At 37.9% G+C, this 24,223-nt stretch overlaps 1 protein-coding gene and 1 long non-coding RNA gene across 2 annotated transcripts in view; one reads left to right on the top strand and one right to left on the bottom strand.

The window, feature by feature from the left end:
- LOC141784422 (uncharacterized) overlaps positions 1 to 24,223 on the top strand; it is a 66,610-nt gene that overhangs the window by 40,819 nt on the left and 1,568 nt on the right. The gene's annotated exons all lie outside the window — the stretch shown is intronic.
- hmx1 (H6 family homeobox 1) lies at positions 235 to 2,496 on the bottom strand. The gene is made up of 3 exons (XM_074662218.1): positions 2,265 to 2,496; positions 1,508 to 1,690; positions 235 to 1,036 (listed from the first exon to the last, which is right to left on the bottom strand). Exons 1-3 carry the CDS (start codon positions 2,494 to 2,496, stop codon positions 612 to 614), a joined length of 840 nt encoding a protein of 279 aa, XP_074518319.1. The 3' UTR covers positions 235 to 611.

The following is a 24,223-nucleotide window of genomic DNA, read 5'->3' as shown; positions in this document are numbered from 1 at the left end:
CTTGCACTAACATTTTTAATGTTAAAATCATTGTAAAAATGGGGTTGAAAATTACACCTTTACTGTGATACAGGAATTTTAAGTTTTAGTTTCCAGCTTTGATATAGCACTTTGATGTTACTTTTGCATAAAAATGTCACATATTTTCTTCTCATTGCTGTACAAATTTGTCCCAAGAAAAAACATTTTGACCCACATCTGATCCCGTATAGGTGCATCATTCATACAAAATCTGTGAAAAGCATCACAAAATAGAACTATATTTGCAACATGTTCAGCTTGGAGAGAGTTGTCCTGAATTGACGTATGAGAATAAGAATGTGGGCAGCAAAAGTAATGGAAAACATGTCCAAATGAAAATGAACCAAAAGGAAAAATCATTGCTAATGGAGTAAAATGGTTGTATTTATGGGATTTTAAAGCAGCCACTCAAAGGTTATTATAGCCCACGAGATGACAGATCCACTTAAATCTAAATCTGTCTGAAAAGAACCAAACACACAATGAATCGACTTTATTGTTCCTGAAACTGAGCTAAAAGAAACATTTCTGCAGCATCAAAGATTGACTGATTGATTGGTGTAAAAAGAGTCTCAAATGCTCGCCGCCTCTTAAAGTCCCACCAGTCCGCTCATCTGTGGCGTTATGAACGACATGGGATGGGAGAAAGGGGAAGTCAATGGAAAGCTGAGAGGACTTGAAAAGCCGACCACTGGTGGCGTCACAGGGGCGGTGATATTCTCACGATACAGCACGGGAACTCTGACCACCCTCTGGGTGGCGTAAGGGATGGTAGCAGCAGCAGTGATGGCGCTGCTGGCCTCCATGTCAGCCGCGATCTGCCGCTTCCACTTGTTCCTGCGGTTCTGGAACCAGATCTTCACCTGGGTCTCCGTGAGCTGCAGTGTGGCGGCCAGACCGGCTCGCTCCGAGCTGCTTAGGTAGCGCTTCAGGTCGAAGGTGGACTCCAGCTGGAAGACCTGGCTGCGGCTGAAGACGGTTCGGGTCTTCTTCTTACGGGCCACTTTGAGATCACCTAAGAGGAGGAAGTAGGACATGTTTTTCAAAATAAAGCTTGACAGTTTCCCCTCAAATTGTGATAAAGTTCAATTACAAAAAAAAACGATCTTGCTCCCTAATGAGCAATGAAGAAATTTATCATGCCCTTTCCTCCAGAAACTTCAAACCTAAAAAAAAAAGGAATTTGAAGTTGATTTTTTTTCAGCTTAAAAAACAGGGTGCCTCTCCTGAGAGGTTTTCTCCCTCAGGCCCCAAAAATCCTAGCAACACACCTGCATTATATTAAAATTTCATGCTGACCTCTGGAGACGAACTTAAAAAAGTAAAGGCACTTAAACACAAATAAGCTCTAGTAGAAAAACAAAATACATCATTTCTATTTATACCAACCAAAGTGCGCATGCGTGTTGACGCAGGCCGTTGAGCGCGCAGTGTCTACGCTCCTTCATGTTTTTAAAGGTTAGGACACGGAGCACATCAGCCTCACCTGTGTCGCAGCTGTCCTCTCTGGACAAGCAAGAGGAGCGCGCGTCCTCCTCCTCCCTGTCATCCGTCAGACTCTCATCTCCCCTCTCCCCCTCCGGCTCCTCGTGTTCCTCCGCGCGCCCTGCTGGAGGAGGGGAGTCCCGGTCGCTCGTGTGCACGGCGTTTAAGTGCTCATCCCGTGGACCTAGGAGTAATAAAATATTTACACACACCAACCAGGCTTTGTGTGATAACAGCACAGTATTCTTGAGATATTTTGCATCAAAATGTGCGCTTCCACACTTTTTTTGCGCTTTCCAAGATTAAAAATAACCTTCATCTCTGCTGAGGGCGTATTTGGAGCGTTTGGGAGATTGTTGTGTGAATGCCAAACACTGTTGGCTCGAACCGGGTTGATAATTGGGGAGTTTGGGTGGTTACGCACGGAGGTAGGGACAGTAAAACAGCCTCTGTGACGTGTCCTCTTTTCAAATCTATTGAATAACCACATTCAGAGTTTTTGTGTGTGGAAACCAAACGCTTGACGCTGCTTTGCAGTGAATCAGGTTCGGGTTATTTTAGGCTTTTACGCACGTACATACATTGCGCGAGTGTGACATGTTTGACCTCAGGTGCACTTTTTAAATCAAGATCCAAGCATGTGAGCAGGTTAACATCAAATTTACAGACGATACGAGTGAAATTATTTATTCCTTTCGTGACATTTCCTGCGCCCTGTGAACAAACAAAGACGAGAAAAATGTTGCTGCTGCACTCACTTCTTGAGTTCAGCGATGCCCCGCTCCAGTTTAGCACTTCTCTGTCCTCCACTCGTTCCGTTTCCAGTCCCGGACACCTCACCGGACTGTGTGACACTCTGAAGCCCGGGGTCTCCACCCGCTCCTCCGCTGCTGCCCCTCTGAATGTAGTCCCCAGCAGATTCTCGATGTAGAAAGACGAACCTCTCGACGGAGGACCCAGCCTCGACCTCGGCGCTTTATCGTCAAGCATGCTTACTTTTATCTGTCCTTCTCTCCTCTATAAAATAAGAATATCCCAGATTCCTGAAGATTTTATATAATTAATATCCCAGGGAAGAGTCCTCATCCCCAGCCAGCAGAGTCTGCCGCTCCGCGTCTCTCATCCCGACGCGATCCATGAGAGCTGGAGAGAGCCCGAGCCTCAACTGCGCGACATCCAGGCAGAAATGCTCGTCTTGAAGGGAGTAACTCCAGAAAAAAAAGAAAGAGAGAAAGAAAGAAAGAAAAAAAAACACAGGAGACGGGCTCGTTATCCAGAGTCTCTCTCGGCTGGCTGTGTGATAGTGTGCCTGGAGGGAGCAGAGACGCTGTATTTAGGTCAAGCAGGGAGCAGAGCAGAGCGGAGACACGGAGCTGTCCTCAGGCTGGAGATGGACGAGCTTCATGTAGAATGGCACAGTACCGCCTATTGGTTACATTTGTCCATGCACGCTGTGGATTAACCACGCATACTGTAAACCTGAAGTCACCTTCATGTTGATACACAGCTCCTTTTCAAATTAATATTTTTCTTCCTGTAAAACTGAACTGAAATTTATTGATAATTAACAGGAACACGTTTTCCAACACATAAAGCTTCGTTTGGCTTTAATATGACTTTTAGCTTGAAACATTAGTATTTGGTCTGGAAAAAAAAAGTTAATCCAAAACAAATAAAAATCAAAACACGGAGTTAGAAAGGAGTAAACAAGAAAACAGGTTAAAATTTAACTTCTGCGTCACAGAATTTACTGAGACTGAAGTGGCGTCAAAGAGGCTCAAATGTTTATTACTTTACTGTATGTTTTTCGTATTAGTGGGACGATAAAAGTCAGTTTGGATTATTTTTCATTTTATTTATTTGAACATAAAATCGAACAGGTTCTCGTCACTTATAAAAGCTGGTTGAAAAATCCCACTTTAATACATTTTGGCCAAATTAACGTCATCATAGCTTCAGAAAGTGTAAATATTTATCTTTTTATAAATACATTTAGAGACACCAGCTACATCCGGTGCTTCAACCCGTTACTTTTAACATTTGATCCTTTTGACAAAATCAAACATGAAAGTTTTAAAACAAAAAAAAAATAAAATAACTTTTTCGTTTTTCGTTTTGCTTTGACATTTGTATCATATTTAAGTCCACATCCCGTCGGTTTTCTTTTGAATGATTTCTTTTGTAAAAGAAGACTCACAGACGAAAAAAGTTTTGTTTCTGAAAACTGTAAACAAAAAAAAAGTATTAAAATAAAGCAAACAAGCAAGGCTTGAGGCTTGTAAGTCGTATTTTTGTTTATTAAAATATAAATATAGGTTATTTATTAATTAATTAATTAATTTATTTTTTTTGCTACACCACCACATTATTTCCCCTCATGAAAAGTCCAGATTTACAACCATATAAATTTTAGCTTCTTGTCACATGACTTCCTCTTCTCTGAAACCTACAGTAATGTTGTATTCAGCAGATAATTGTGTCACAAATTGCCAAACAGAAAAGTTGATTAGCCCTCCTACTTTGCAAATTTGACCAGTTCAATTGTGTATCAACAATCTGTCATTCTTTTAATCGCAAAAGTCACCAAACAGATTTTTTTGTTTAAGGCCTACATCAAGTAGTGTCTCCTCTTGCCTGTTTTCAAGCTAGCTTCATCACTAGCTCATAAAAAAAGGAAAGCCATAATGTGCCAAATTGAGATGTTGTGTGTTGTTTGCAAACACACATTTCCACTTTCACTCCATCCCCACCGGCCCTATCACTCATAACACCATCTTCCCTCTGTAGCCTGTAACCTGATACATCTCCATGCAGCAGGCCTCCAAACCCTGTCTCACTTTACACCAGATAAGCTTCTGAGGTGGAGGCATTTCAGCGTGATTAAGAAATCTTCCTAAAGCCTGATATGAACACTCAAGTGTAGCTTAGCCATGAAGACCAAACGTATTTTTTCCCCTAAAAGAGCCTTTGCAGCCCTAAATGGCCGTAGATGGTGTGTTGTAGCTTAGCCTGAGTTAATTAACGCTGAAGGTGGAAAATATTTAGTCAGCTCTGAAGCTGTGAACAGTGGAGTTAAACAGCACAGCGTTTGGACTTGTAATAGGATTGAAACACTGTGAACAGCTTACTTTCATGTGTAAGCAGCCTTGAAGAAATGCTGAGAACATTCCAGGTTTTCAGGCTACATATTGATCAATCTCACTCAAGCCAACTCTTTTCTACGTCTTTCCGCAGAAATAGCACAATACTGGCAGAAATGTGAGTGAAAGACTCCTAAAAAAAGGAAATTGAGAGGGTGTAATCCGCACAGCTGACTGGCGGTCAGTTAAGAAAGGCAGAGAACAACAAGCGTTTGTTTGCTCAAGAGAATTGCTCACAATTGTTCCCATTGTGCCACTAAATTGACTTTGTTAAAGCCTCTTTCGAGGTAATAGCCTATCAACCTAATACTCTGTGGCTGTGGGTTGACACCTCTGCAGACATTTGTACAATTCATAAGTTACAAGAGGATTGGATGGAAAGTGAAGTCACGCAGAAGTAAATGAACTTATAACTTTGCATTTACACTGCTCTGTAATTCATCGGGACATTTACGCCACATTTTAAATTCATTAAAGTCAAGTTGAGAATGCAGTAATTTACAAGTGGGGCTGATTTGAAACCTAATCTGAAGCTTGTGTTCTCAGTTTTTTTTGCACATTTCTATCTGAAGAATCAGTTCAACATTAAACTAGCTGCAAGAAAAACATTGAGTATTCAAATTCCCCCTTTTTTTACGAGAAAGTACTAATTTTAAAGTGGACAAATAATGAAATAATCAACAAGCAATGTTTGTGACAGCTGATTTAACATTTGATATTTATGGAATTTTGAGTATTTGAACATTTCTTGATTAAATAGGTACCATTGATTTCTCATTACATACGTTGATAAATCTAGTCCTGCTTAAGGTTTCTGCCTGTTAAACAGAAAGTTTTATCTTTTGTTAAATAGATTATGATATTAACTGCAGTTTCAGTCAACTTTTTTAGTTTAGCTCCCTTTAAATAAAACAACAACAACAACAACAAAAACTCTATAAAACAGACATTATCATCCTCTTATAATAGATGGCTATTACTGGATGGATCTGGTCCTATGTGAGATCTCTGCCTGTCCATGAAAAGTTTTTGCTCCCATCTTGAAAGTCTACTTGTCTGAAATTAATACAAATGTCAGGAGGAGTTTGTAAACTCCAGATGTAGAATACCCTGGTATCATTGTTTTTGATCTATTTTATCTGGTCACTGCAGATTTCTCGATATCTCTGACAAGTCAGGGCGTGCTCCTGGATTCTGCCTTCTTGTAGGAAATTGTGCCTTTTTCTGTCATTTTTCTCGTCATCAAAAGAGTAATTAACAATAAGTATGACAGCGATTTCCAAAATGTTAGTTTGGGTCCCCTAATACTTTAAAAAGCTCTTCTGACTTTTGGTACAAGGCTATCCATGAATAACTCTGGTTTTGCTCGACATTCCTGCGAATTAAAATGGCATTCCTGCCTATTCATGTTCAGAAATAGTTTTTATGAAACTTTCTTATTCAGGACTTTGAATTGTCTAAGGTTTCTTTTGTATTTTTGGTATTTCTGCCTCACCATGGCAGATGACTCCTCACCAATGTGTCTGGTCCTACACAGGGTTTCTGCCTGTACCTCTTTTTGACTGCTCTCGTCTTATCAAAAACTGAAAGCAATATTGATATTATTATTATTATTTATTTTAAAACTACACAAATAAATTATTTATTTTAAAGAATCACATGGTTATTTGGATCTGTTTCTGGCAAGAAGAAATTAGTCCAGTTCTGCTCAAGGATTCTTCTTGTCAAAAAGAAAAAAAAAAGTGTTTTCAGTGTGTTTTTGAAGATTTTTCTCATTGGCTGACAAGTTTGAGACAATTTGAGATCTGTTCTGAATCTAAAATGTTTTAGGATAGTTTTTGTCAGAATTTGGCATTTTAAAAGTGATAATTGATTCATTATTGATTGTAAACTACAAAAGTTAAGTTTTAATCAACACACAGGTTTAAAGTGTTGATCACTTGTTTATGAGCAAATGGTGACTGCTTGTATTTAGCCTCCAATCTACCCTCCAACCGTCATGTATCCTGTTTCAAATGTTTCTGAAACCTGATTGGAGCAGGAAAATACATGACGTCACATTTTCACACAAAGCCCCGCCCCTTTCTGAGTGGAAAGCATGGAGGACAGAGAAGGAGCACAGATACCTCCTGAATGAAGCTGCACCCAGAGACTCTGCACTGTATGTGTTTTCAGCCATGTTTGCTTCTTTCCTGCTGAGTTTGGTTGATGTGGCTTGGAAAAAGGTGAAAAAATGATGCATTGTTTGGTTGTTTCACTAGTTTTTGAGTCAGTTTTTAACATTTTCTGGGATTGTTGTGGAGTTCAAGTTTGTTTATAGCTTTTGTTTTAGCACAGTAATTCCATCTGAGTTATTTACATCAAGCTTTAGTGTCATTGTATGGAGCTGAAGCATATAATGTCATAATACACATAATTCAGTAAGCAGTTTATGAAGTCACACAGAGAGTTTTATTAATAGCTTTTCAATGACCTCTTTGAAACAAGCAGAACCATGTGGTGCAGATGTTTCCACGAGTCCACTTGAAAAGCCGAGGCGTCCCAGCGCTTAAAAAGATGCAAAATGACGAGCTACGTTGCTTTCTGCTGTTTTTTCCCCCCAATAATGGTCGCCCAACGGTAATTTGGACGGACATGTTTTTGTGACAGTTTGAAGCGAGCTAGAAGTGACCTCATGCCACAGCGAGATAACACTTCCTCTCCTGTCTGCTCTCATTGTGGAGCAGTGAACGGAGAAAGTTCACGATCTTTGAGTGAAGGAAGAGGGAGCAGCTTAACAAGGTAGATATGATGTGGTGGAAATTTCACTGTAACGCTCTCTGACACCTACAGGACAGAAGATGATGAGTTGTTTTGTGTTTGTTATGCAGAAAGTTTACAAGAGAAGAGAAAGAGTAGCCACTTTTTGGTCTTATTCCTGAAGTTGTCGTGGAATAAAGTAGAGCTTTAAGTTTAAAACTGCAGAAATAAACTGTAAAAATACTTGGATGGATCTAAAACATGCACTGTTTTCGGAAAATAAAGGCATTATTGTGTATGAAATTAGCACAATGGCGTTAATGATGCTTAAGCAGCTTTTTTAACGTTGAATGCAGCCTGTTTGTTATTAAACCCGATTATTACTTTTTTGATTGTTGTGCTTGATTTTGCAAAGTAGCTATGGAGTCAAAAGTCCAGTGTTTTTCATCTGCACTGAGAAAAAGTGCAGGGTTATAAAAGGAAAGTAGAAATGTCAAGGAAAAGTGCCCTAAAGCTGCACACGTTGTTTTCTATTCTCCACTCTTGTATCAAAAGTAACATCGTATTTGATCATATATCTCTAAACCCTGCAGAGAAAACATGCATGACAGAAAATCTGCTCCCCTTCCATCCTCCTGATTACTCTGATTCCCCGACAACAGCTCATCCATAACAAAACCATTGTGAACGTAATCCAGATGGGATTCTAATCCAGTATCATTACCAGTGTGTATGTTTGTCTTCCTGCAGGACGGGATTCTCTGTATTAATAATAATAGTCTGCTGGGGGAATCCTCCACATCATTACTGCCTCTATAATGGGCCTCTGCAGCGATGCAAGCTGTTGAGGTTAAAGCCGCGGCCCACAATGCAATAGTGTATATGAGGTCAGGGAGGTCCAGACATCTTAGGTTGGCCTGAACAGAGGCAGTCAACCAGAAGGCCCCTTTATGCCACATCGAGCGCGGAGCTTTTGACCAATCTGTCTGATTTAAAGCTCCCCTGCAACCTCTACTCCCTGTCTCTGTTTTCCTTTCAAATCACCACAAACCCCCGTAATTTCTCCTCATTCAAGAAGCCAAATTAATGCCCATCAGCTGAGATTTGAAACGTGCTGTTCCGCTGGCAGTTGGAGTCAAATAGGTCAGCGTCGAGCCCTGCGTGAAAACAGACCTCCAGGCTCCCGCTGTCACTTATCAGAAATGCTTCTTAATCTGCGTTTTATACCTGCTCACAAACTCCAAAAAGGAACACTCCAGATTACAAGCATCGAAACTGACACATACTTCTCCTGCCTAATCCCTATTAGCCCTCACCTTACTGCACCCAGAGCCCCGCGCGCTCATTGGGGGCAAAACCAAAAGGCCTTCTGGGAGCTGTTTGGTTTATTGCAAAAGCCTCCCGCAGCCTGGCACAAAAGCCTGTTAGCAAAAATAATAACCTTGTTGTTTTTAGTTTGAATTTTTTATCTCCAAAGCCTGGAAAGCAAAAAGCTTTAGTGCCTGAGCTGGAATAAACTACTAATGCCCGTTTGTTTAACCCTTGAACGGCAAATTAACCCCTGTTAGAGCCAGCTTGTCAGTTCAGCACAAAAGACATGCAGGCTTGATATTTTAACCACATTATAGGCTAAGGCTACACAACCTCTACCCCTTCTTTTGTGTGAGAACGACATTTTTCCTCCCTTTGAAAGCTGGAAAGAACTCATTTTGCTCTGAAAGCAGGAGTAATGAGAAGAAATTTCCTCCTTCAGAAGCTTCAAAAACACCTGTTTGACTCGCTTCTAATGAGGAAAACAAGGTGTCATGTGTAGAAAAACTTCATATAGGCTGGCTCTTTTCCCACGCATGTTAAAGTAATCAGGGTTAATCACATGAGATAAGTGCAGGTACAATATATCTCCACAGGAAACATGCCTCATCCCTCTGGGCTGGGAAAGAAGGAGGCACTTCTGATGGATCACAGGCCCCTGCACAAATACCACAGCTTATCTGAGATCAGATCAATGAGAACTCATCAGCCTCCCCTGTCAGACCACTAATGTCTTTAGCTGTGCCAGGAACTATGAGGTCAAGTGTTAACAAAGCACTTGATTGCTGAGACTCAGCTAAATGATAATTCTCCAAACGAACACAGCAGCATTTTACTCTAATGGCGCGCTCTTAGTGGGGACTGCTGGGTAACAGAGGGATTGCTTGCAGTACAATGATTTCTCATGAAAATATAGTTTAATACAAATATGATTAACTAGACCTATAATGGGACAGCTAACATAAAAATGCTAATTTTACCTGTCAATACAACAATGTATCACATAAAAAAGAGGAGTGAAGAAACAGTGTAGCCAATGATAATGTTGCCAAGCTAAAGGTAATATCTGCTAAGAATTTATTGGATGCTAACATTAGCAGCTAGTTTGTAAAATATAAAAGAAAGAACAGTAAAATAATACCAACTGGTTGAGTTTCTAAAGTTGACCCACAACATAAATGTACAGCTACCATCAAACAACACTTGCTAGCTTATGATACACTTTGTTTGTGTTACACACTACAGCTAAAAAAGGTAGCTTTTTGCAGTGTTAGCTAGCTCTCAGTAATATTAGCTCAAAGTCAGTTGAATAACCTCCCAACATTACCTTAAATTACTTAGCTATATGTAGCCAGTGAGTCATCAAATATTCAGCTTGACTGTAAAATATGGCACAATTTTTGAAAACATTGCCTTGTCGGTTGAAATGATAAAACTTTACCAGATAACTTAGAAAAAATATTGTTTGTCTAGCATAAGGAAATATCTACCTCAGACAACAATCATAATTTGACACAACAGGCGAGGCAAGGTGTGGAATGATTGTTAATAAACATGTTAGCCCACAACTAGCAGCAAATGTTAGCTATCTTACAATGGCTATTAGCTAGCTTGAACAGTATTATTCACTATTAGCAGCAATGACTCATCAAATGTTCTGTTTAAACAAAAAATTCAGGCAATATTTTCACTATCTGTTCTATAACTGTATGAAATAATAATTATATTCATTACATGTGATTGTGATTCAGCTGTGGCTACATCATCCTTGCTCTTCCTACCGGAGATTTAATATCGAGGAATATGGTTGCCATGGGAATACGTTGAAATGTTGGTGAACTTGTGATGAATCCTCAAACTTTAAAGGCTGTAAACTAAAAATAAACCCGAGCACACTCTCTCCGACCCCATGACCTCGGGTTCAAATAGCTCCTTTAAATTCTTAAATAATTCTGCTAAAAGCCAAAAGAAGATGGACATTTAGACTCAAATAGAGGAATCGCGTGAGAAAGAAGCAGAGCACACACACTCTAGGTAGCAGCTGACTGTGGTCGACAGAGTGCACTGCCCCCTGGGGTCAAAGCACTTCTGTCATATTAGCTTATATACAGGGTCCATATTTTTCAATAAATCATGGCCCTGAAGGAAGGCTGGAAGTACACCAGCTATTAAAGGAGGCCAGCCGGTGGACATCCACCTTTTCTTCTATCTATATTTGCTAAATTACAGCTATCAGTGCCTAATTTTTCTGATCCCTTGTTTGGGGATGCTGTTAGTCATTGATTATCAAGAAAAAATAACAATGAAGTAGACTTTATCCTCGCTAAAGAACCAGACTAATTGACGTATTTTGATTTCAAAGTTAAGAAAATCTCAATTTTGTTTTGACCAATAAAACATGTTTGGTCTGTCGTCTCCTGCTCCATCATTAAAATGGGGGCTCGCCCTATTTTGAGTCTCCGTGGAGTCTGAGGGCCATCTCATATGATTAAACATACATGCAAAGGGGCAGGGCGAGCAAAGATGAAAGAGTCCACTTTCATGTTTGCCTGCAGGACAGATTTCCACACAAACTCGTGTTTTCACTCCTCTTGTCACGCAAGTCCTCCGCTTCACCCTTAACGCTACCGAGTGACCCGCAAACCCCACTCCGACCTGACGGAGTGACGCGGATTTATTTGATAATCGCGCTGCGGTCGAGAAAAGCGTATTTTTATATTTTCATTGAAATCCTGATGCGTGATTCAAGGCTGTAACGTGACATATCTCACTTATAGTTTTAAAAGCTTAAAACCAATACGATTGCTCTATCATAATGCGTAAAATTTAAACATTTAGGTTAGAATAAAAATACGTAGACTAGATATAGTTACGGGACCGATATTTGAAAGCTCAAAGAATATTCCAAATCAAAATATGCTTTTAGTTTTGGGGTAGAAAACGAGGGCCAGAGCATAGCTAAAATTCGTGTTTGGGCATAGCTATTTATTAATTTCTCAACAGCATTTCGTTGTACTGACTTAATCAAAATTATCACTTTTTGAAATAGCGTATTAGTCTATAATAAGAAGACGGGGTGGATATCCGCGTAAAACAGTCCCTTCTCAAATTATTAGTACTCAACACAGGCCCATTATTTTAAATTATTTTGCATACAAATCATACAAAAATTATAATAATAATATTTATTTATATAATCATTAAACTTAACTCGTAAATTTACTTAAACTACCTACTAAATGGTCGCACAAAATTATTTCAATTATCTCTTTCTGTGTTTACGAAAAGCTGTGATTCGGTTTTGTACATTTTTTTATTTTCTTAGTGTAAAGCGGCACAAAATAAATGTAATAAAACGTAGACGTAGGTGCATATTCTACCTCAAGGGTATGTTTATCGAGGTTTCAACACACACGGATAGTATTTTCGTGTGACCACCGCATTATGTGTAATTAAATCCAAGCCAGACCAAATGCAGTACGTAATAAGTAACTGCTAACTATTTGTGTAATCTAAATCTACATGTAATTCTGACCGTTGGTTTAGGTTTAAAGGAGCCTGACATTTGGATACACAAAGTAGACGCAGTTTTTAATTTCAAAGGAATACATGAACCACTTTCTTATCCTTAACTTGCCAATTCAACTATTCTCAAATATATTTATTTAAAAGAAGAGTATGGAGAGTCTCATTTTTATAGGCCTGTAGCTAATAAAACTTATTAGGCTACACAATTTTATCTTTTTCTGACTGTAGTGATCCTACTTGGAAAAAAAAAGAAGTTCATATTTTATAAACTTACAGGCCTGCTCCTAATAGAAGAAAAAACTTTCCCTTTTGTTTACCTTAGCTGTGCTCGTGTTGACGACCTCATCCAACACGTCTGTTTATCATAAATAAATGAAGAGTCTCCCACTCTGAGAATTAAGTCTTAGAAACTCCACGAAGACGAAGAAAAACGTGCAATAAACTCACATTAAAAATCACAAGATGGAAAAAAATAAAATAAAATCAGTCGACTAAAAGTTCAACTTTTATTCAGAGTTCCTCGTGAAACACTTTGATCTAGAGGGAAATAAAGTAACATCGATCATCGTCAATTAATCGAATTAGACATCAAAACTCCGCACATGCTGCTTTGAAAACGAAGTGATATTCGACTCTATTACCCATTATACTCACATTTTGTCCCACAGTTGAGTGTTACGCCTACAAATCGAAAAAAATCACGACGTGGAATTTATATTTTCTGATAATTGGTTGAAATTAGATGATCCAAAAAGTAGAAAAATTCACTATAAGCTCTATTTTTTTTATTTTTTATTTATTTATTTTAGATTCGATTTAAAGTCAGGCGAGATATTTGGGCCCACTTTACAAACTTTTGTAGTCGCCATGTTTATTTCAATAAGATTACTATAGGCTTATTCTCGTGCACTTTTCTGAAAAACACACCCCCTCAGAGTGAAAGCCCCAACACTCCAGCGAGTACTTGTGCTAATTATTTCAATGGTTTGACATGAAACGAGCTGGTGTCAAGACTCTTTCAAATGGAGTCGGTATTAGAGGTCACCGTGGAGCCTGGAGCTGTTTTTAATGCTCATTCTCTCATAATGTGCTGTTTAAGTTCACCTCGGAAAAATAGGAACAGGCACTTTGATCTGATGCCTGTTTCGTGATATATGCTCATCTGGTTTATGTCACTTGTTGTGCTGGAGATAACGCTCCAAGAGTGGTTTAAAAGTTCAGGTTGACTTGTGCCAAATAAATCTGAATACAGATGAAAGTCGTTGACACCAAAAAGTGAGTCATAACATTCATTTAAAAAGAAAAAGATTGTTTATTAGGATACACAAAGTCCTGTTTAGTTGTAGAAGTGTTTCACTACAGTCAGCCAGCAGAGGGCAGCAAAGTAAAGCTGACTGTGTGCAGATCATGAGGGCACTGTGGGAAGAGTGGAAGATACATTCCGTGTTGGCAGTAGTTGTGTCTGAATCTAAATAATAACCTTCCTTATTCATTAGGCAGTTTTTTTTTCATAGATCTGAATCAGATTTTCTTCATTCTAGCTTAAAAAGTACAAGATAACATTGTTTATGGGTAAAATAAGGGAAACCGATCAGTTTGAATGCATTGGGTTTATGGGTTTTACTCAACCTCTATCTGATGAGCTACATTTTGGATTACTTTATGAAAAAATGAAAATTCAACACTCAAAACGTCCTAACCTAGGGGTCTGCAGCCTGTGGCTCTGGAGCCTCATGCGGCTCTTTGACTCCTTGGCAGTGGCTCCTTGTAGCTTTAAAAAATATAATAAAAAGGAGGAATTTTTGTTTATCTTATAGAGGGCATTGAAAGTTAAAGACATCGACACTAAATAAAATCATGGGTTAACAATTTTTTTTTTTAATTCTAAATATATCACTTCTGTCAAAAAAGCTTTGTTTTTTTTATTTTTACATTTTTTGGCATTTTTTAAATCAAAATTTTTGAAAAAAAAAATCAATCTTTTTTGAATTTCTACAATTGTGCTAAGTATTTGAATTCTTTTTTTTTTTTTTTTTTTTTTTGCATTTTTTTCTTTCTTTTCTGCAAATTCAAAAAATGTGGCACATTTTTCAATATTTCAAAATTTGGGAATGTTTGAAATTTTTTCACATTTTACATTTTTTTGCAAAATTTGAAATTTGAAATTTTGCAAAAAATGTGCAACCAATTGACATTTCATACATTTTCCAAATTTAAGAAATGCATAATATTACAAATTTATTATTATTATTATTTTTTAATATCTGCAAATTTATTAAATTAAAAAAAAACAAGACAACACAACACATGTACAATTTTATAAACAAAAACTTCTAGTTTTGATAATTTTTGATGAATTTTACTGTGTTTACAATTTTTCACTTTTTCATCTTTGTTTTGAAGATAAAGTAGATTTTGTGGCTCCTGAATGACTATAATCCAGGTGAGCTGAGGCAAAACGGCTCTCATGAAAATAAAGGTTGCAGACCCCTGTCCTAACCAGTCCAGGAAACATTAGACCTGCATGACAACACCACCTCCTGGACTGTTAAAGTCTTTCAACTGTCATACTATTTTTCTGTCACTAGATGGCAGTGTTATACTTCAGTCCACTAAAAAAACTCTTCCCATGACTTTTTCTTTTCTTTTTTCTTTTTTCTAAATCCATGACTATAGAACTGAGTGTTCCTTCCACCATTGCAAAAGGTCGAGGATTTAACAACCACAATATCCAGGTACATCTGGAAACCTCGAGCTCCACACACCAGAGTCAGTGCCAATTAATCTGTTTCTCATTGCTATAGGCAAAAAAAACAGTTTGACTAAAAATGATGAGGTGAAATTTTATTTCTTTTTGTTATCAAGCCTCATACTTATGACATGAGTTCTGACATATATTGTGCCAGAGCAGTTCATGTCCTTATACACAGGTGCCTTAGTTAAGCTATTTATGTTGGCACGCAGGGAATAACTACAGTGAGGCAGAGGACAAAACAAATAAATAAATAAATAAGTAAATGAACCTATTTTATTGTATTCTATTTGACACTTCTCAAGAAATTGAGCCCATGATAAATGTCCTTATGTAAAATTGAACAAATAATGTTAAATAATAAATTTAAATGATGATGTTTCAAGTGCGCTGACGTGTTTTACAAGTGCGTCCCTGCAAATCTCTTGGGAGGTCAGTCTGTTAGGTCACAATCCCATCCAATTAGTGGCGTTGTCATTACAAGAAAACCAGGTTCCAGTTGTTCTTCCCAATATAGTTGGACAAGGGATTATGGATTTATTGCTAGATGGTGACAGAGATCGGCTAAAATGCACCCTTTGCATATCAATTGTGCTGCGTCTTTTTGAGACCTAACACAAAAAACATTAGCAAAGTATGTGAAACAGAGTAACACATTCTAAACTTTCTGTACTGTTAAAAAACAGACAACAGAGTAAAGTTATACCATTTCTCACTGCATAGCAAAGCATGGGAAACCATTTGCTGGCAGGGAATACATAAAGGAGACTTTCCCATTGATTGATGAAGATTTTATCAAAGAAGAAAGAGTTGCCACTTTGGACATGAGTGTATTTTGAAGTAGCATGAGTCATGGAAAAAGGTTGCCTATTCCTGCCATAATATAAAGACAATACAAGCAGAGTCACTACCTCACCCTAGAGTCTCTGTGCTTTGACAACATTAAGGATGAACCTGCACCATTTGGGAGGAGTATTGAAGCTGCAGCTATGTTTTCTGCAACAAAGACATTTTAAATCCAAATTCACACAAAATAATTTTCCTCTTTAATCTGGGTGGGAAACTCAGATTACAACCCGGTGTTGTGCTGGCAAATTATAGGTTGTGAAACTTACAACAGAGAAGATCTTACAAATTGTTATTGTTCCAGTGTTTTTCAGTTGTTTAGAGACTGATAGACAACTTAAAGTTATTTTTTGTGGGGCATGTAGACATGTTTTATGATGGAGAAGTAGAGCCGCAGTAAAGAAAATAAATAAATAAATTATACTGTTACAGGATAAACATTTTGACCTTACAACAAAAAAATAAAAATTAAAAGAATAAAAATCAAAATAAAATTTGAAATTTATGAGATTAGAGTTGACATGTTTTGAGAACAAAGTTTTAATTTTAGTTTAGTAAAATGGAAATACTACAAGTCTAATTTTTGCTAATTATCTAAAATTACCATTAACATGTTAGCTGCTAAGTGCATTTGAAATGTGTTGTATGACAAAGAAAGAGAAGAATTGAACAACTTTACCCCAGGGTTTGCTAACAAGAAGTTAGCTTGCTAGAATGCTAACTTTTAATGTTGTAGTGATGGAACTAGCCAATTTAAGCTGCTGAAACACATTTCAAGAAAATTAACAACCAAAACCTGTCAGACCTTGGTGTTTGAGGCCCGTATGTCGAACCTGTCATGAGCCATTAAGGACAGTGGTCCCCAACCCCTGGGCCTTGGACCAGTACCTGTCCGTGGGTCAGTTGGTAGCGGGCCACACATAAAAAATACTCAACTTACATTATTTTAGTTTGATTTGTTATATGATTCTGAACAATGTTTTATTTGAAAAATGAACGACTCATTCTTGATGCCAAACCCCCCAAGCTAGCGAAACGGACAAAAAACAAAATCTTTTAAAAGTTAGGCAAGGTAAAAGAGCCAGTGAGGAGACAGAAGAAGAGCTAGTCCGTGAAAATATTGTCTGACATCAAACCGGTCCATGGCACAAAAAAGTTAGGAGATCTTTATACTTCAACATTTAAGCAGGGCTTGTAAAGATCTGGGGCTTTTTGGGCAGCTTACAGACTCATTCAGAGATTTCAACGATAGTAGAATTTTTGATGTGTTTAGTTTGGGCATCCAACACTGTCACTCTTTCACACTTGTGTGTTTTAATCCATATGTAGGACTAAATCTGCAACCACAAAAGAGTGAGGGATAAAATACTATGTCAGATTAATTCCTCTCAAAATGCTAAGTGAATTCAGCATTTATCCCCAACAGTATTCAAAAAAGTGAAATATTACTGATGTAATGTAGAGCTCCAACTCATCACTTGATAAGATCTTAATTAAAGCGTAGGGTATGAGACAGCGTGTTGAACTCATCCTGTATTCCACAGTGGGCACGGTTAATATTCACAGCACAGCACTGTTACTATCTCTCCTGTTAGTTCTTTCCATCTCAGTACTCTGAGAGGCCATAAAGCCCCAGTGCCGGCCAGAAGCCAATCAATGCGAAGCTCATTAATAGATCATTTACATGAACAAAAATGAGAAAGCCTCGTGTATCAAGAAGATAGTGTTACCCTGAACAGAGCAAAATGACCTTATCATGTGTTACCTGAGATTATAACGTCTCTGAGCAAATGTCATCCAATCCTGCCAACGTCTGAGATCTACTCGAGTGGAGAGACGCTCGCACACATCTTCACGTAATGTACATTAAACTGATTTGATCATTAGAACGACCTATCGAGTGAATATACAACCGTTTCTGAAGACTTCATTTGTCTGGGATTGCTCCTCTGGGATGTTGAACTGTCTCTGTTCCTCTAACTGACGGTAGACCTGCTGACGCTGGAGCAGGACTGCGCAGTGGAGTCAAGTCATAACAATAAAACATCTTAAGAGAGAATTTCACTTTAACTACTGAAGTAGTTGCACTATGTGTTTTGACCACCTTTGCTCCGGGTAATGACAGATCATGCAAACCAGTTATATTAACAGCTTTATTGTGAGGTAAAACTGTAATTGAGCACACAGAAAATTTGCCCTTCAAGGCACATTTTCCAGCTCTGTGGGAACAATTACATGAACATTAGGAAATGTGTAATGCTATCTAAGCAGTTATCCCCTTCACTGAGCTCCAGTTCATGAGATACTTTTAGATTCATGTTTTCTAGTAATTACCAACCAGTGGAAGCTCCAGTATCTTAAATAACCATTTCCCAACCTTTTGATGCTTTTGTAAAGCTTTCACAATCACCAGAATAAACAGAATCTTCCCATCCCAGTGATAAAATGTCACTGTTTAGTTTTTAAGACACTTCAGGTGAAAAATTCCCAGTTCACTCAGCAGGACTGAAATATGAACATCTTTTTTGGTGGTCCTTGGTAACTTGGAAACACAGTTTGCATATCTATGACTCCCAGAATTGGAGATACTGACAGTGGTACTTACTACCACTACTGTACTAACACATTTACTACAGGTAAATTTAACCCTTTGTGAGTGTCTTTGTTTGATACACCCTGGGACGATAAGCTATTCTCGTGATTCTATTCTATTCTATTTCAATTCGATTTAAATTGCGATTATTCGATATTTACAATTTTTGGGATTTTTAGTTTGCTTTTTTAACACCAGACCATGTGAAAAAGTTAAATGATAATGATAATGTCTTTAGACTATATCTGGAGCCATATTTTCCCATAAAATGCACATCATGTGAGTCAGAGAGAAACATTTCACCCTCTGCTGGAGAAAAGTGGTAACTTTTTTCCAATCCAGTTAATAAACAAAGACTGAAAACAAGAATTTGAATTTGAAAAAAAAAACAAAAACAGATTTTATGACAAAGAATCCCGATTTTGATATTGTCAAACAACAAATCCCAATATATTGATTTTCAATTTTTTCTCCCAACTGTAGCAGCTTTACACGATTTGGGGCTAAGAAAGTCCTTATTTGATTACATCATCATTCCATTAATTGTCAAGAAGATCTTATAAAGATTACTTGCTACTATTAGTGGACTTTTTTGTAAGATGCTTTAGTACCCTATCTCTCTTAATTTTCTTCTCCAACCCTGTATTTTCACCACTAGAGGCAGCAGTTCCACTTAAACAAATGTGGACGTAATCATAGTGATGCCATCCATTGTTTTTTTGCAGAAGCAACGTGAAGTCTGAAGATTTCAGTTGTGATATTTGAAATTAGGAATCCAAGTAACTTCAGGATAATCTAGAAAGCAGGAAAGAAATGGGAAAAGAACTGATTGAAAATGAACATGTTTGAAAAGGAATCAGGGCGATCTTTTGACAGGATACTCAAAGACAAAGAGAAGAGAAACTGATGGATCGCTGCAATTTACAGAAACGATCCAGGCAACAATAGCTGGATTTGTGGTTCCCATTGTGCCAGTTAACATTAATTTATGCTGTATTTTGGGGTTAAATAATTCTTTAAATTACGATATCTCTAAATTTGAGCATTTTTCATTCAGCTATATTTTTCATAACTGAATTTTTTTTGTCTTTGTGTGATTATGAACGTTGTGCTCAACATGATTTGTAAACTAGCTTAAACTGAGGTTAACCCAATTTTTCAAGTAAGGGGGAACTCGGCACGAGCAGCTGTAGCTGTGTTGTATAAAGTCTTAACTATACTCAAATACCGTTGCGGAGACTATAAGTCTATTAATAATACAGTCTATGTTAAATACCAACAGTACAGATAGAAAATATTCACTCGGGTAAATCCGCTGTATACTGTAAATTGAATCATACAGAGGCTTTCGTAGCTTTTAGGCTTTGCATTGTGTGTTTTCTTGGCGTTAAAATCAGGAACAAATAAATTTCAGGATATGATTTCTGGCCACATGTTGGTGTTCATGTATCCCTGTTTTTTTGGTAGCTTTGACAAATCAATATTGAGCCAACTATCCTAAATGTCATGTCAAATTCCACATTTTCCTGGTCTCACTGTGTTTACTGACGCTCTCCGCTAAGTGAGGTTTGTATTGCCATTCAGTCTGACTGAAGTGGGCGTGTGCCAGAGGGGAAGTGACATAAATGCATACCCTCTATTCATTTTATTGCCAATATTGACATTTTAATATGAGCTTTAAGTGGGGATTGGTCGGCCTTTGGTATCACCCTCTAGTGGACACTGAGAGAACTGCGTTTGTTTGCACTTCTGCTCTGGCTCCATTTAGGTTGCTGTGTGGGTTCTTAATTAAAATGTGGGTCAATATGGGTTACAGCATGGATGACATTTGCCTGTATGTTTCGGGAAATGATCTTTGTTTTTGAAAATACCAAGTGCCATATTGTGTTTTCTTAGTGTAGATCCCAGTCATGACTAAAACAACAAAGATGATTCACTCTCAATGACCTTTCATCACTGTTTTCCAATCACTCATCTCTTGAAGTCAGAGGTATCCCCTTTTATGCTGATTTACACGGGATTTACCCAGCAGCACCACTCCAGGACAGAGTGAAGAGCCAGAGCCTGTGGTCCTGAGCTGTCACTGAAATCTAAAAAACAAGATGGATAGAGCACTTTGGTTATTGAGCGGACCTGCACTTTGCTCTGTGGACTTAACAGCTGCCTGGACTGAAAATGAAGACAAGCACCAGTCTGTTGTAATTAGTCATGGATGACTGCAGACCTGAGGAGTGCACGTCTGAGGCTGAGGCTGTGTCTGGGCCCCTGTGTATAATGTACAGCTTAATTCATTACAGAGAGACGGAGCGCTTCTTCACATGCATGCTGCATGCCTTCTCGCCCTCAGCCTATCAAATCAAATTAGTGTCTCAGAGGGGCTCAGAGGAACACATCACCTGTTGGTTTCATGTGCAGAGAAAAAGTTAAATATCTGCACTGGACGGTCTTAGTGAAGAAAGAACGTTTCCATCATTGTGCACAATGTTCCCTAGGCTTTTTATTTATTAAGCAGATTTTTACAGTCAGTGTGCGGGTGGCAAGGGCTGATCCCAGGAGCCCATTCAGACGTGGTCATTAGCATTGCCTCCAGCTGTCTCTCTGTATTTTGGCATCCTGGGCCCAACCACGCATTTGAGATGATTTAATTCTGCAACACAAAACATCTTATTCAACAAGACGCAGAACACTAGAGAACAAGCTGTACAGGCACGTTTCTCAACCTCTGTGCTCTCCTGAAAGCCTCTCGAAATGAAGAACAGTGCGACAGCTACAGTGAATTAACGCTTCAGGTTGTCTCACGCTGAGGAGCGTCTTTGGATAACCGTCACTTCATTTCAGCCCACTTTGAGATTTGAAACCAGAAGACTACGTCAACTCTGCCTCCAATACAAAACACTTCAAAAGCACACGTATGTTAACAGAGCTGTAATCAGAACATCGCACCCCTTCTTTTTCAAACCAAACAACAAGATAAAACTACACCTCTCAGAATAATAATAACTCAGCATGCTAAGAACTAGCTGTAACAGAAAAAGCTTTATCCATGATAAAAAAATATTTGTTGTGTATTTTCAATCTAAAATTTAGCTGGCAGTCAGCAGGGGGAGCTCTCACTCTCTTGGCTTCAGAGGTAGTGGAAACTTGTGGTGTAGATTTTCGGCCATTCAGTCAAACTTAAAATCAGCGCTAACGCAACCAAAAAAAAAGGTTGTCATTAACATAATACTGCAATTATGCTAAAAGTAGCTAAAAGTGCTGTAATACAGAAACTATGAGCAAGTTTTTATATTTTATTTAAGAAAAAGAAAAATTAGCTAGCCAAATTTTAGCATAGCAGAAAGCTAGCTGGATGTTAAGCTATTTTATCTGATATTTCACAATTACTTGTGACAGTTGAGAAAAAGTTTCTAAAAAATGTTTTACTGAGGTAATTCTTAATTAAACTGACACCCCAAGTTAACCAGCTTAATTTCCCCCCTGAATCTACACACGAGTCACTGTTGTTACTAAAAATGAATTTCTATTATATTCAGCCGTTATCATTCAGCGTAAGACTGAAGAATGAATTTTTAAAATAATTCAGAGATATGTGTTGACCCAGTTTGAGTATTGATTGGTGTAATCATTGTATTTATTACAAAAAGAGTTGTTATTAGTCCTTAAAAAATTAATTGCACTTTTAAGAAAAAGAACTTCAGTCCTGGTACCTTTTTTTTTTTTTTTTTTTTTTTTTTGCTGAATCACTGTCATGCACTCAGTGCCAACATGATGTTAGCATAAATGCCATGTGGCTGTATTTCATGCATGTTTAATAATTTCATGCAAAAAAAAACAAAACAAAAAACAAAACAAAAAACTCATTCCTGTTACTTTCAGCCCCTTTTCCTAAATAAGAGTAACAGCTGATTTTTAGGATTTTTACATTAAATTACTCAAATTGTTGATATTTAAGATCTCTTTCATAGTGAGTATAATGCTAACGCGGAACCAAGCCATTACAAGCAGAAAAGCAGCTGGAGATATGCTAATTTTTGAGCTAATTTTCTTGTTCCATTGGCAGATTCATTTTACTTGTTACAGGCAATTTAAACCTCATTTTCGTGTTTAAATAACTTAAAAAGACATTTTTTTCTGGACTGGTCAGGTGAATATGGTTATTATTAAGTCTAAAAAGACATTTTTACTTAAAATAAGACATAAACATTTAATAAGATATCAGTATTTTGCAGTGTGAGAAAAATGTAACCATCTCAATTTTTGGAACTTTGTAAAAATTAAATTAAGTTGCCTGATATTGGCCAAAACACATTTTAAGTAGTTCAGTAGTCATCTTATCTGATTGAGAGATGACGACAGATTTTTTAAATTAATAGTATTCTTCAAATGCGAAATGTGACAACTGCAACACACAGAAGTCTTTGGTCAGTAAAGCACAGCTGAATATATTTGCTATAAGACTGATAGGTTCTTGCCCTAGAGGTGAAATAAGTTCAAGTACGGCTACACTAATGACCCAGAGTTCCTGGGATCCTGAGGAGCTGTTCAAACGTCTGACAGCGACAGGCAGGAGTGACTTCCTGTGGAGCTCTGCGGTGTATCTCAGTGTAATGAGTATTACACTGAATAGACTCCTGAGCTTGAAAGGGCACGTCATGGAGTGTATGGGCGACATTGTCTGCAGTGAGACATAAATTTGACAGCAGCATCCTCTGCCAGAGTCCCCCTGGATCGCTGTAAGGTCACTGGTCTTAAAGATCCTTCTCCAAAGTCTGCTTACATCAGATTCGTGGCACCAGACACTATTAACGCAGAAAGCATCCTCAGCGACGTATGGCTGTGTTGACTCACCTCAGTGTCCTCATGTAGCAGACATGCTCGAGACCTCCAGGGGCTTCAGTGCTCTTAGCCTGGTCCAGTTCAGCACCAATGTACCCTTATTCTATTGTACTTGAAACTCCACAATGTTTCCTGAGACTTGTCCTCAGATCTGCCAACTGTTTTTTTTCTGTTTTACAAGATGATGACTACATGTCCAATGAGAGCTACCACCCAGAGTCATATGAGGTGGAACTTGCCAAACAGTGCAATCTATCTATCTATCTATCTATCTATCTATCTATCTATCTATCTATCTATCTATCTATCTATCTATCTATCTATCTATCTATCTATGTTTAGTTTAGTTTAGTTTATGTTGGTCACTTTAGACATAGAAACTCATATACACAATAAAGTGAAATGAAAATATGTCAAGTTAATGCTATTTCTGCATTGACACTAAACAGTAAATAGCAACAAGACGAGAAAAAAGACATCGACAAAACAAATAACAAAAAAAACAAAACAGGATTGACTAGTTGTAGGCTGAAGCCTTTGTTTATTTCACCTATCCTTTTCAAACCCAACTTCTACTCAGCTTACTTTAGCTCAATCTCTTCTGCAGGCCAACTCCATACTAATTTACACCCTTAACACACTTTACCCAAAACCTTTTATTTTCATTTTTCGGAAAAATATCTAAAGACAAAAAACTAATATGCTAGCTCTTAACACTGACACTTCCGAATGAGAGCCAAGCTTTAACCCAGCTTTATTTCACAGAAAAATCTGTCCAAATGTTTAAGTTCAGCAGAAAAAGATAAACTGTGTTGGGTCATAAAGAGGCTTCAGACAAAAGTAGAAATCATTTACAAACTCTTCAGAGTGCTGCTAACTATCTGTACGTAGGCTACAATTGGTCAAGGAGTTCCTCAAGGTTCAGTGCGAGGACCGTTTCAATTTTCCAGTCGTAAATGTGCTGTCCATGAT

The sequence above is a fragment of the Halichoeres trimaculatus genome, unplaced genomic scaffold (genome assembly GCF_033239565.1).
Source record: "Halichoeres trimaculatus isolate MK-OKI-2021-1 unplaced genomic scaffold, fHalTri1.1 fHalTri1_scaffold_22, whole genome shotgun sequence".
NCBI classification, from domain to species: Eukaryota; Metazoa; Chordata; class Actinopteri; order Labriformes; family Labridae; genus Halichoeres; species Halichoeres trimaculatus.
Note: the sequence above shows the minus strand (reverse complement) of the source record. Positions and strands in the feature narration are given on the sequence as shown.